General features: G+C 34.9%; 2 protein-coding genes across 3 annotated transcripts; one reads left to right on the top strand and one right to left on the bottom strand.

Moving 5' to 3' along the window:
• Window positions 1–39: 39 nt before the first annotated feature.
• Window positions 40–6,110, bottom strand: PPK1 (putative protein kinase 1). Of its 2 annotated transcripts, none has more exons than XM_088222851.1 (6): window positions 5,748–6,110; window positions 4,617–5,003; window positions 3,337–4,376; window positions 2,277–2,477; window positions 1,319–1,480; window positions 40–781 (listed from the first exon to the last, which is right to left on the bottom strand). In XM_088222851.1, exons 1-6 carry the CDS (start codon window positions 5,917–5,919, stop codon window positions 209–211), a joined length of 2,535 nt encoding a protein of 844 aa, XP_088078977.1. In that variant the 5' UTR covers window positions 5,920–6,110; the 3' UTR covers window positions 40–208. The 2 variants fall into 2 exon arrangements, with proteins under 2 accessions (XP_088078977.1, XP_021900745.1); XM_022045053.2 differs by having other exon boundaries at window positions 3,337–4,307.
• Window positions 6,111–9,956: 3,846 nt separating this feature from the next.
• On the top strand, window positions 9,957–11,706 carry LOC110816791 (uncharacterized). Its single transcript, XM_022045109.2, has 2 exons — window positions 9,957–10,789; window positions 10,925–11,706. Exons 1-2 carry the CDS (start codon window positions 10,147–10,149, stop codon window positions 11,557–11,559), a joined length of 1,278 nt encoding a protein of 425 aa, XP_021900801.1. The 5' UTR covers window positions 9,957–10,146; the 3' UTR covers window positions 11,560–11,706.
• Window positions 11,707–13,510: the final 1,804 nt, after the last annotated feature.

Here is a 13,510-nt window from a genome sequence, read left to right as displayed (position 1 = left end):
TTAACATCTTTTTGAAGTTCGAAGACAGCCGAAGACAGCTCTAATCAAGGGAGCAGATGGCACAGATAATGAACACAATTAATACAATATTTTTGCTACAAAGGGGTATAACAGAATTCTGCATATTTAAACATTCTATATAGCCCAAAAGAACATTCAGGAGTTGATGATATAACAAACATTATGATTTACAAACTCGCATTTTTACCTACTTTGCTTCTGACTTTGCTAAACATTCCTGGAGCTGATAGCAAAGCTTTGACATTTGCAAGAGCAACTTACACTGTTGCACACGTGATGTTGATAGCTCAGTAGCCGATGAGAGTGGGTCCTTTAGGAGTTGGCTGAGCTGAAGACATATCATGGAAGCCTCCTGGTCATTTCCACAAGCTTCAGCCATAAGTTGAAGCAATTTAACATTTTTATTCTGAGAGGAAGATGATTGTGGAGGAACTGGGGGCACAAGAAAAGGATGTTCAAGTAGCTGAGGAATCCTCCATCTCTCATTGCGGTCCCATGCAAGACATTTCTTCATAATATCAAGAAGCCATGGATTAGAGACTGGTTCATATGTTATTTTGTGGTTTGGATCCGTTATTACTTTGAACTTTGCCCAGAAAGTCTTGTACTCGGCAAATGGAGTCCTCCCATAAACCATCTGATAAAGTATACAGCCAAGAGACCAAATATCTGATGGCCGACCACATTTTATCGCATTTCCATTTGCATCACTCTCGTTGCACATAAATGCCTCAGGAGACATGTAACTCAAAGTACCTACCTGCAGTAGTATAATTCAAAGAGCTCTATGAAATTTTGAACAAGTACTTTGTTGTTTGTCTGACAATTAAGTCTTAACCATGTCAAACACGTTATTGTACCACTACATGGTATAATAAAAGGAAATGAAATGGGAAATTGCAAGAGTCCTGTATGCTGTCCAGTGAGAATAATTCACAGTTGTACTTAAATGAACATATCGGATGAGTCTTCAATCATCATTATCTACCTCGACAAGTATTATATATCTAAGACAAACCTACTGTAATAAAAAAATACCAAAATTAACTATAGCAAGCAAAGTCCCCACTTCATTTTGAACGAGGTACCAAACCCATTTATGTAAAATCGGTAGAAATCACAAGAAACATAAGAACTCTATGTATGTGCATGTTAATCCAAGAAATTATGGAGCAAAAAGAACAATAAATACAGAAGTGTCAAAATCAGTTCTCAGAAAGCAGTAAGCATTTGGTGGAATTCTTGCAGAAACTTTTAAGCATGAGGAAAAAAATGGAAAGTTAAGAAGGATTATTACCTGTGAATCCCTTTGAATGTTAGTTGTATCACTCATTATGGCTTTGGCAATACCAAAATCAATTAACTTTAAAGAACCCTTGACAAGAAGGAAATTGGCTGGCTTCAAGTCTGAGTGCACAATGCGCTCCTCGTGTATGGTATTGACAGCTTGAAGTATTTGCTGCAGTGTGCTTTAACAAATTAACATTAAATTTTTCACAACAGAATTCATTACAAACTTAAACAAAAAGTTCTACGATTATGTTGGAACAAATTCAGAAATTTGATGGAATTTATTTGTAAATTCAAACTTAACTAACTAGGAAAATATATAAATTCTGTTAGAAGATTAAAAAACCTGCCTTACATAGAATTTGACGTGGAACTGAAATAATCTATTCCAATTTTACATGCATTATTCTAAGTTCAGGAGAAATTCTTTATGATGTCCATTTTAATCATTTTGGAAAAAATTTAAACCATTTTCCAGTTGCAATAAATGTAGATTGACAAATAAATTCTACTTAATTTTTGAATCTGTCCAAACATAGACTAGGACTATACTGGGCAGCTACAAACAACAAATACATCAGAAGCTGTATGTAAAGAGAGAAAACAGACACTAAATAAAAAGCTTAAAAAGAATAAGGACAAACTATGACTAACCCAAAAGAAAATGATCAGTTTTAAACACTAACGAATAAAAGTAAATCAAAATCTTTTATGGCAGTTCTTTTTTACAATCAATACGACTTTTTACAACAAGAAAGAGGAAAATAGAGAGAAATAGAAAAAACTACAGGTGATTTCTATCAGGAGGATCAGTGGGAGACATGTCGAATGATGGACAAAAATAAAATTTTTTGCATTATTTTAACAAAGTCTGCTATTAGTGATTATCACCATAACCAAAAGGTACAACATTAAATATAAATAAAATTAGCAAATGCAACTTAAGGTACAGGGTAGTCAAAGACCTGCCAGTAAAACCGAAGCCAGTTCTCATCTATTATCTGATTAGACCCATCAATTTCTTTCCATTTCTGGGACAGCATGTGAGCCAGATCAATTTCTCCATATTCAAGCACCATGTATATGCATCCATCATCCTTGACTCTGCCATCTTTATTACTCATGGAGCCACTCATGACTTCCTGGAGCAAAGTTTTATCTGTCACCTAACACCAAGGAACAGTATTTAGGTGTACTGTCATCTAATACGACCAGAACTACAAGTGCAAAGGAAATCAGGGAGTGTGATACAATATAATATAAAATTGCAACTTGTTTTCATGTAGGAAAAGAAGACTAATTGAAGCCAATAAAGAAGTCTCTTATTCTGTGCATACAAAATCATGTATGAGTAAAACATTGCAAAGAATTAATAAACTAAGGTCACCTTCTTGAACATAGCCAATTTGTTTTAACAATTATGGATACAGAATGAAATGATAGAAGAAAATAGAATTCAATTATCAGTGCCCCAGACATATAGGATAAAGGAAAAATTACAATTCACTAATTGGAGTTTGATACAATTGCAATTCAAATTCCATGGTTTTGTGGGGACATTTTAATACACTGTAATTTAGTTTTTGTCACTTTATATAAATCATTAGTTTTTTAAGCTACTGTCACATTTTTTTCTCTTAATTTTGATTTATTTAGTTCTAAATTTCACATGTTCATATTCAAAACTCCATATATGTGCAGATATCCTCAAGTCTTTCATGAAAATTAATGTTTTGTGAAAACATACAAAAAGAACAAAATACAAAGTCATAAACTGTCATGAATGAAACTAAAAAAAATTTGGCTACACCACGGAGGATGACAGTATAAATATCAATTCAAAGCATCATTTCATAAAGCTCTAATTCTCTCGATCTACATTAAACAGGATTTACACAAAGAAAGTTTTGCTCAGCAATTTTCAATCCAATGAGGTGGTAAAGCTGGCACTGTATATTGCATATGCAGTTAAGATAGGCAGGGACTTACTTTGCACGAAAATAATTTTATGTTCAAAGTTATTACCTCATAGTCTATTAACTGTATAATGTTGGTCTTCCCCTTCAGCTTGTTTAAATACTCAATTTCCTGGCAAAACCCATATGCGGTGGCATAATCACGACCTTTAAGCTTGATTTTCTTAAGTGCGTATATTGTACAATCAGAAGAGATAACTTTGTGGACTTCACTACTTCCTCCGCTACCTATCTTCCCAAGCCTTTGATAGAACTTTCCATTGACTTTGAAGAACAAGTCAGGATCATAACTACGTTTACGAGGTGCTGAGGCCCCTTTGCCACTTGCAACCTTTTCTTGCTTTTCCTGCTTATAAGGCTCTAATTTCAAGTCTGAAGGCAATTTTTTGGGCAATGAAGCATGAGGTTGGACGTCATTCACATTCACTGAAAATCCTGGATTTTTTTTTGACTTATCATAGTTAGGATGAGAACTCCTTGGAACTTCATTTTCCTTCACCTTAATGTCCTGTTTCTGCCTAACATTATCACATTCCTGAACTTCTACCTGGGTGTCGATAGCAGAGGTAGCTGCCTCTGCTGTAACTGCTTGATCAACCAACATAGCACTTGTGTCCTTGACTGAAGAAAATGACGAGGGCATTGCATTTTCTCGATTTATAGGTTCAGAGTTCACATTGAAATCTCCCAAAGGTTCAGGCACTGCTTGAAGACTACCTTCTTGATGAGAACAAGAGACGTAGGTTGTCGAATTAAGCATGGGTGCTGAAGTGGAGTGTATTGATATTGTAGTAGCACACGATGACCCCACAACTGAAGATTGAGTGGCAGGTTGGCTTAAAAAGTTACTGAATTGGTGCAGCTGATCCTGAACAAACATCGTTCTCTTTACAAGTGAAGAAGCTCCATGGGACTTCAAACTGATTTCAGATTCCATGGTTTGAGGATTATGTTGCCTTGGCTCTTTGTTGACAGTTATGGCTGATGCCTCCATATGATTGCTTGCATCCCATTCCATTTCTGTCATTGCAAGTGAATTCATATAAGATGATAAATTCTCCAATCCAGTGGCCATTCGATCACCGGCCCCTGCATGTTGACATTGAAGGGGAATATATCTCGGGAAATATTTCCAAATTCAGGAATTGCAGAACATTAGCAATAAATCAGATACTTTTGATAAATTTTTCAGTAGCCCACCAAAAAAAAAAAAGAGAAAAAAGTGAAGAAAGACTCATGTAGAGAACTCTTAAGAATAGGTAGCCATTTACCACCCCAGGTTGCTAACCCACTAAAGAAAATGAAAAAGTTTAGGGATTCCTGCATTACCTTGACCATTGGCATCATCTCCAGTTAGAAATTGGACTTTTTTCTGGCCATCAACGAGTTGAGATTCTACAGATGGATTGCTCTCTTTAGAAACAATAATAGGCTTGAAATCTCTCTGCAAACCAAATGGTATCAGGTTATCATCATAAGCGCTAGTGATAGTGCCTGAAATGGAAGGTGGTGTGACCGATGCATCTTCATGAGATTCCCCAACAACAGTTGTATTCTTGGTGTGCGTGATTAAAACCTTTGCAGCTTGATTCTGTTTTAATGAATCTGACTTCTTTCTATCTGCTAAAGTATCCACATCTGGCACTGAGTTTCTAGACGCTACACGTTGAGGAACCACACTACGCTTGGGCCCTATGTTATTGCTCTGCATTTTACCTGGAAGCTCCTCCAAGTAGATACAAAAAGAATTCAGGTGCACCCTCCACAATTTGGAAAAGTTACAAGGAAATATTAAAATCATTAATTTTGGACTTCTCTTCAACCTTAAAATTTTGCTTAATAATATTTACAGATAAAGTGGGACATGCCAACTCCAACTGAATAACTAGCCACTACCCACATCGAATAACTTGGAAAATTTTAATTAAGCTTCACTGGGTGAATTATTCTCTAAGGGTTGCATCCAGATCCTAACAGATACTTGTTTCGTGGGTTCTAAGCCAGGTTTCGATCGAGAAACACAAACACATCAATCTAAGAAGGGCCAGAAGTTCGCAACGCAGCAAGATTCAAAACAAACGTATTAGCTAATGCGTCACAGAATCAAAAACCTCTACAAAAAAAAAAAAGCAGAATACAAAAAACAAGAGGCAAGTATAACTAGCTAACACTATTGACGCCACAACGGGGTAAAGAAGGTAAAACTATGATCCCTAAGCATTTCAGAACCGAGTGAAAACCATAAGTTTCATGTTTCCAATCAAAAGAAAACGGACGTGGCCGCAACAAGCACAAAGGAAACCCTAAATGTCAATCAATTACGAAATCGAGCCTCCGCATAAAAGCCCTAGGATTCACATTATACAGAACTAAACTGGATTCACAGAAGGACAACAGATATTCAAAACCCATCACGACAAATACATATAAACGCAGGGAAAGAGAGGGAGAAAGCGGTACCGAGAGGTCGGTGGCGCTTAAAGGCGGCTTGAACATGCCGGAGGAAGTCCGGCGAAGAGCACGAAGAAATGGATGAAGAAGAAGACGACGACGTTTCCTGAATTAAGATAGGACGGATTAGATTATTGGTCACCGAAGCTGATGGAACCGGAAGGTTAGCCTCCCTGTCCATGGGCGGATGTCAACGGCATTTCCGGTCTCCAGAAGGGAAAATTTAGTAAGTCAGTGTTGAAACTTGAAGAGTCGAAGTAGAAGGTTACGGTAACCCTTCGTCTGCAACCATGAAAAACCGGTCCGATAGAAGGCTAGACATGGCAAAAGGAACGTCCTCCTCGGCTTCGAAGAACTGGGAGAGAGAAGAAATTTGAAGTTTGAAGGGCGCCATTCTCTTACTGGGTAATGGATATTGGGCCCTAGGCCCATACGGACTAGGCCCTAGGCCCATACGGACTAGGCCCTAGGCCCATACGGACTAGGCCTATCATCTAAACAATACTTCTAATGTAGCACGTGTTCACTTTGTTGAATATACAGAGAAAAATATACGCTTTTTCCAATTTGATGTCCAATTAAATCATCAAAAAAATTATGAAATTACCTTCACATATAATAAATTAAATTAAATTAAATTAATCTTACTTCAAATCAAAAAAAATATTTCAGTTGACTTTCTACGAGGAGAGAGGATCCAACTGAAATAAAATTCTTTACGCTTTATACCAAGTGTATATAGAATAGTTTAGGTAGTATACAAATAACAAAAGCTACAAGTAGAAATATAAGAGGAAGAATAGTAGGCGAGAGAGGTCAACTAATGGTTGACCGGCTAATTGTGAGAGTTTTTGTAACACTGGAAGAGAAAATGTGTTTTTCTAAATTAGGAAGGAGTAAGTTGTGTAGAATAAGCTAAATTAGCTTAGAGGGTGGGTTAAATTTTTAATTTGTATTTCTAATATATATATATAAATAATTCAACCCAAAATAAATTTATAATTTAATTGTGATTATATTATATACTCATTGGTGAACATCTGCTTCTTCCTCAAAATAAGCTGCGAAGGGAAAAGCTGCTTTTTCAAATTTTCAAGGAAGTTGCGTGCGTTTCTAAAAAAAAAAAAAAAAAAGAAGCAACTTTTTGAGAGCACCGAGGGCATCTCTGCATGCATGAATTGTTATAAATAAGTTTTTACGCAGAAAAGTTGGCTCCAAATTTAGCAATAAACGTATGATTAATCGTCAAACAATTAAAACAGCAGACACCCAATAATGTTTTGTAATTATTTTTGCTTTTACATAGGCGTTTCGTTTTGGTTCTGTGTAGATGTAAAAAATGCTTTTAGAGTTTTCAAAGTCTTTTGAAAATAAAAATTATATGTTTTTACCGACTGAATTGTACCTGTACGCAAGTGACAATTACTAGCTAAAGAGTAATAACTTTAAATAAATAAAAAAATACCATTTAAATAGCACGAAAATAGCAAATAGATGAAGTAGAGAACCCATATTCTTACCATACCCAAATAGGAATCCACGATTACAGAAACAAAAGTGGCGACACTACAGTCATGAGAAAAAAAAGCCAGTTTAAGTAACCAACCCACATAGAAAAAAGTACTCCTTCAATTTTGCTTAGTTTTCTTGTTGAACGTTAAACCGAAGTTTCTCTCCAACATTTCAAAGCAAAACCATCAAAAGCTTAGATCCTAAGATGTACTCATTCTAAAACTTCGCACTTCACAGCAACGGTAACTGGAGATGAGTTTGCTTTTGGGTTTTGTTGTTTCAGCTTAAGTAGATGTGTATGCTTTTGAAAAAGTTGGCTGTTTTCCTTACATAAATTAAACGGTAATCACGTCTGGATAATTTAATTATGGGAAAAGATTAGAAAAAGGGGACCCTTTTATGTTACTGTATGAATACTAAAGTAGAAACTAAGCTTGGTTCCATGGCACATGGGTCTGGTATTATTTTGAGGCAAAAAAGGAATCGAGCAGCTTTTGAGAAGGAGGAGGCAGCATAATTATGGTGCAATTAGTGAGAGCCTTGTTGTTTGTGTGAAGCTCTTAACCCCAAAAAAAAAAAAAAGCAGAATCTCTGCTTTGGGATGTTTACACTTGCCAGTTGCCACCTTCCTTATCTCGATTTTGTTCTTACTTGTCTTTATTAAATTTATGTTTTAATATTTAATTTTGGAAAATTTATTTTAAAATATATAAAAAAAAAAACAGCAAATGGGTTATTAGATAATCTAAATGGTTAATTTTTTTTTGTTAATAAATCTTTGTTTTCTAAAGTCAAAAATCAAATCCAAAATGTAAATTGGACGGGCATTTACTTATAGCGATTATGTTGCATTTAGTTTAAATTCATTACACATTTTATTTTTAAATCTTGATCAATTAATTTAATTTAATTTATATATTTTATTCAACAACTGTAAATTTTATACTACAAATTGTTAATCGCAAAAGAATTTAACCTAAATTGGGTATTGAAATTAATTCTGAATTATAATATTGTTTTTCATTGAAAATTTTATTTAAGTAAAAATTTTGAATTAAATCCAACCTTAACACTTAAGGGTGATTAACGGAACATGATAATTCACTAATTACTTTTATTCGTATCATTCAAAGTAAATAAATAGATTAAAGATTAAGAATTGTGAGATGAAAATAATTGCGTTCGCAATGGTATGAAGTCCATGATTGCCTTGTTTATATATATATTTTTTAAATTAAGTTTAAATGGCATTAGTGAGTTATGATTGAAATTTTGATTGTGTTCTTATTGTCTTTGTGTTTGAATTTTGAATGTTAGATTACTATTTTTCAACACTATAAATTTAATTTTTCAAATATTAAATTATTTATTTAAAAAATAATAATTTTAAAATAAAATAAATGGATACGCAATATATATTAGTGAGTTAAGTAATGATATGAGTAAATAGTTGATAATACATTTGCAACATATATGTACATTAAATATGAGACAAGTATATATATGTAAATAATTTTTAAAAATATAATATAAGCATAGATATAGGGATACATAATTTAGTACTGATACGTGACAATCATTATCAATACTTAGTTGACACTCAATTATTTATTTTATTTTGGTAAATATATCTTTAAATATATACATATACACGTAAAGAGTATAATATATTAAATAAATCTTAAGAATCAAACTCTTGATAATCCATATTAGCATGTATTATATACATGTTAATGATACATATGTTGCACATATTCATGCTAGTAAATCATCATACATGAGTCATATAAGACCAATTATTACATAAAAACTCTAGTTTGATATGTCATATTTTTTCATATTATACATTTTAATAAAAATTTTGTTGCATATATGTATATTGATGTGATCATAAAAGAGAGATCCATTGTATCATTATCTTCTATACTGCACATGCTTAATTGGATTTATAAATCAATTTTTACTATTACTGTGTTAAAGTTCTTTAATTTTTAACATTAAATAATAATGTCATCGTTGAGATTGTTAGTTACAATATAAATGTTTACTAATGTTATTGAGATTAATAGTTGCAAAATAAATATTTACGTGCATTGAGAATTTCACTTATCAAAACGATAATTGATAATAAAAAAAACATTGCATAAAAAAATTTTATAACAAAAAAAATATAAAATATATCGTAAAGTAAATGTTAAAGATATGATTATAAATTAAAAAAAAATTACCATAAAAATTTTTGAAGTATATACCTTTTGAATTTGTTCACGCAAATTTATTTTAAAAAATACACGAAAATCTATTATCCATAACATTAAAAGAGGACAACTCGTAAGCTATAAATGATCACTAAACATTTGAATCCCTAAAAATTTATGAATTCATTTTGAAAGAGTAAAAAATCCAAACAAACTTATGAAAAGAACAAAATTAACAAATAAAAACTCAAAATTCCCATTAATAATGTTTTAATCTGCAGAGTAATTAATGAGGGCGAGAATGGAAGGAATCAGCTTCGACTTCCAACAAAATAAAATACTAAAAAAATAAATAAAAAGAATGGGTCCTTGAGTAATTTAATACGGGGGACCCATCTTGTTTCTTCTCCTAGTGATCCAAGTATCTATCGTGTAAATCGACGGTTAGATTTTCATCATGTGCAAACAGGTAGAGCAAACGACCTTATAAAATTCCCATTTGTGTGCGCATAAATAACAAGAAAGAGCCCCACGTCTCCCATATCTAGGACTTGAGTCCCACTTGTAAAGGGCATCTTCTTCCTCTGCAACTGCAACTCTACCCTTCTAGCTACTTCAATCATGTCCATAGCCAAGTTATCTCATACTAAAAGTTAGTAAAGACCCGCCATTTGTTCACTTCCAGATCTCTTCAGAAAATGGGTAAGCTCAAAAACAAACGAAATTCCGCCGACGAAACCCACCAGAACCAGAACAAGCCGCCGCTAAAAGCTGAGAAACCGCCCTCTTGGGCCCTTCTCAGAGGCATTTTCAACTGCAAACATATCCAACCACAAGACCATGAACAGCAACAGCAGAAAAATCAGGAGCCGCAGCAACAAGGAAAGCAACCGAAAAAGCAGAAGCAGCAAGCTGTGGAGGAAATCAGCAGCAAGAAATGCAAGAAAATGAAGTGTTCTGGGTCACTATGCAGCAACACAAAAGTCATGCACAGGCCCGAAACATCCTCCCCCGAAGGCCAAAAGAAAAGGGCTTCAATGGAAATAGCTTCTAGTAGATCTATGAAAGCTCCACTTCAAGAGATTAATGGCGTAGGAGTTGTTTCCTCCACAAATTCTTCACTATCTATATCTTCCAGTTCCTCCATTAATGGCGGGTCTTTTCGAGGAATGCCGTTTCGTAGATTTTCTGGATGTTACGAGTGTAGAATGGTGGTTGATCCTGTTCTTGGGATCACCAGAGATCCTTCTCTCAGAGGTAGTATTAGTTCTTGCCCCGAATGTGGTGAGATCTTCATGAAGCCCGAGAATCTGGAGCTTCATCAAGCCGTTAGGCATGCGGGTACTCTGTTTTCTCTTCAAATTGTTCAAATTGTTCTTCGTAACTTGTTTCTTACTGGTTCCATTTCTTTTCATTTTGAATCTGTTCTTTTTCGTTTATCTATCAATCTAACGTTCATATGCTGTAAAAACCCAGTGTCTGAACTTGGACCAGAGGACACAAGCAAGAACATCGTGGAAATTATATTCCAATCAAGCTGGTTAAAGAAACAAACACCAATCTGCAAAATCGACCGCATCCTCAAGGTCCACAACACCCAGAAAACCATAACCAAGTTCGAAGAATACCGAGACTCGATCAAAGCGAAAGCCACCAAGTTCCCCAAAAAGCACCCGCGTTGCATAGCAGACGGCAATGAGCTCCTCAGGTTTCACTGCACCACCGTCGCATGCTCACTCGGCCTTAACGGCTCTTCCAACCTCTGCAACTCCATTCCTCACTGCAACGTATGTAGCATTATCAAGAACGGGTTCAAGGTCGCCAAAGAAGTAGACACGAAGGGGATTCTGACGACGGCAACCAGCGGCAAAGCGCACGACAAAGCCGGAGGAGTTGATCAGGATGGAGGGAATGAGAAGAGAGCAATGTTGGTATGCAGGGTGATTGCAGGGAGGGTGAAGAAGACGACGGAAGGTCAAGGAATGGGTGGGATGGAGGAGTATGACTCGGTGGCCGGAGCTGTTGGGCTATACTCTAATTTAGACGAGTTGTATGTGTTTAATCCGAAGGCTATTTTGCCTTGCTTTGTTGTTATCTACAGAGGTTTTTAGTCTGGATTATTAACACCGGAGGTAATTAATTAAGATAAGATTTTCTGTTGTTGCTTTTAAGTTTTGGTTATTTTTGTTTGTTTGGTTTCTGGGTTTTAACCATGGGAAGAAAGGACAAAGAAGAAATAAAGCTCTGGTTGCAGAGAAGCTTCGTCTTGAATGCTTGATTGATCTGGTAGGTGTGAGTCAACCCAGAAAGCATTAAAATCTGGTGTGGTGGCAAATCTGGGGGAGTTAAAAAACTGGGAACAGATTTGGCAAAACCAATACGGAGCATTAATTGCACGTTGGACACCGAGATTATATTTCTACGTTAGCGTCTCGTACAAATTAGAATCTTCACCATTGATAATACCAACCCAACCAAACTTAATTATATTATATACGTGTATAATCTAATAATGAGGCAAATTATGTGAGTGTATAAGGTTTATATTTTGTCAATTAATGAACAAAAAGAAATTTGTAGCGTAGTAATAAAAAGCGACAATTACATCAACGTCATTACCTATAGACAAATAATTTTTTCTTTTAAAATTTTATGATGCAATCCCCGATAAGTAGAGCTTGCAGGAGAATAGCAAACTAATTATGCATAATTTCATTCGTAACGAAAGCAAAGTAAAAGGTAATTTTTTTTTTTTTTTTTTTTAATACCGAACAAAGTAAAAGGTAATTATGAATTTAATAAAAAGAATATGTATCACATTATCTAATGTCCAATGTATGTCATCATATCTCCGGCGGTAGGCCTAGGAGTGTGGACTTTATTGATAATATATGGACTCGGTAGTCACGTGAGCTTAATTTAATTCATAATTGTTGGATTAAGATTAAATATAATAATAAAATTATTAGAACTATATTGGAGACCCCCGTGGCATAATTAGTCCGGTCTGAAACTACCATAATTATTTAACCCCAAAAAGAAAAAAAAAAAAAAAAAAAAAAAAAAGGTTGCTGTTATTAATGTTTTACTCTGCAAAAGTCATGATTGAGCTCCTCCTCTGCATTACGAACATTATTACATTTCACACAACTTGGCAGTTAATTACATTTACTAATTTGAAATTTGAAAATTAAAACTCAAGAGTGGGGAATGCAGTTTTTGTCGTGTCAAGGTTAAGGTTGTTGGTGACACGGAGGGATTGTCCAATCGTACGGCATGGCGTTTGGTGTTGTCGTGTCTCTCTGAGCTGCCGACTGCAATTAACGTTAGCGGTCGCGCATGAGTGGAGTTGAAAGCCTAGAGGTTTACTAAAATTTGACTCTTGTTTTGTACTCATTGTCTCATGATTTTCATTTTCTTGATTTTCGATTACCGAAAAGGTTTTAAGCATCTCGGTGTGGTATGGGCTTAATTACTTCTTTTTGTTATTTATATTTATATTTTCCGACCAGTAAATTTACAAGTTTCCTAAAAAATAAATGTAAATATGTTTGAGACCAATTTTGTAGCATGGGTGCTCAATGGAGGATTTCGAGGCCATGGAAATTGGAAATGGAAGTTTGTAATTCTAAAAAGGGGGGACTTTTTTGGGGCTTATTTATTGTTGTTGTTGTTTTTTTTTTTTTTTTTTTTTTATTTCTGTGAAATAATCCATACTTTCCAAATTAATTGCCATCTGTATCCTCCAAAGTCACATATTTGGTCAGTTTGGCCCCAAAAGAGGTCATGAGTGTCATGTGAATTCTTTTTTAGTTATTTATTTTTTGTCAATTATTGAAATTAAGGGAAAAGAAGAAGCAACACATGCTGAAAAGAGAAAGGGCGTGAAATGATTGACAATGAAAACTACGTGACTTGAATAGGAGTGATTGTGAGAGACAGCCAAACACGGTAAATGCCTCCTACACCTTCACTGCCAGAATTAACCGAAGGTGGGGCTGGGGTTCTGAGCCTGGCCATGGCGGAACCCACACCCATGTTTCTTGTACCGTTAGGTCACCC

This window comes from Carica papaya, chromosome 1 (assembly GCF_054855325.1).
Source record: "Carica papaya isolate Zhongbai chromosome 1, ASM5485532v1, whole genome shotgun sequence".
Classification (NCBI taxonomy): Eukaryota; Viridiplantae; Streptophyta; class Magnoliopsida; order Brassicales; family Caricaceae; genus Carica; species Carica papaya.
The sequence above is the reverse complement of the archived record's forward strand: the minus strand, read 5'-3'. Positions and strand labels throughout refer to the sequence as shown.

Coding starts and splice junctions, on each gene's coding strand:
- LOC110816791 (XM_022045109.2), top strand. CDS start 10,147: ATGGGTAAGCTCAAAAACAAACGAAATTCCGCCGACGAAACCCACCAG. Junction 10,790..10,924: donor TCAAGCCGTTAGGCATGCGG/GTACTCTGTTTT, acceptor GTAAAAACCCAG/TGTCTGAACTTGGACCAGAG.
- PPK1 (XM_088222851.1), bottom strand. CDS start 5,919: ATGGACAGGGAGGCTAACCTTCCGGTTCCATCAGCTTCGGTGACCAAT. Junction 2,478..3,336: donor TACAGTTAATAGACTATGAG/GTAATAACTTTG, acceptor CCTTGGTGTTAG/GTGACAGATAAAACTTTGCT. Junction 1,481..2,276: donor GGCTTCGGTTTTACTGGCAG/GTCTTTGACTAC, acceptor AGCACACTGCAG/CAAATACTTCAAGCTGTCAA.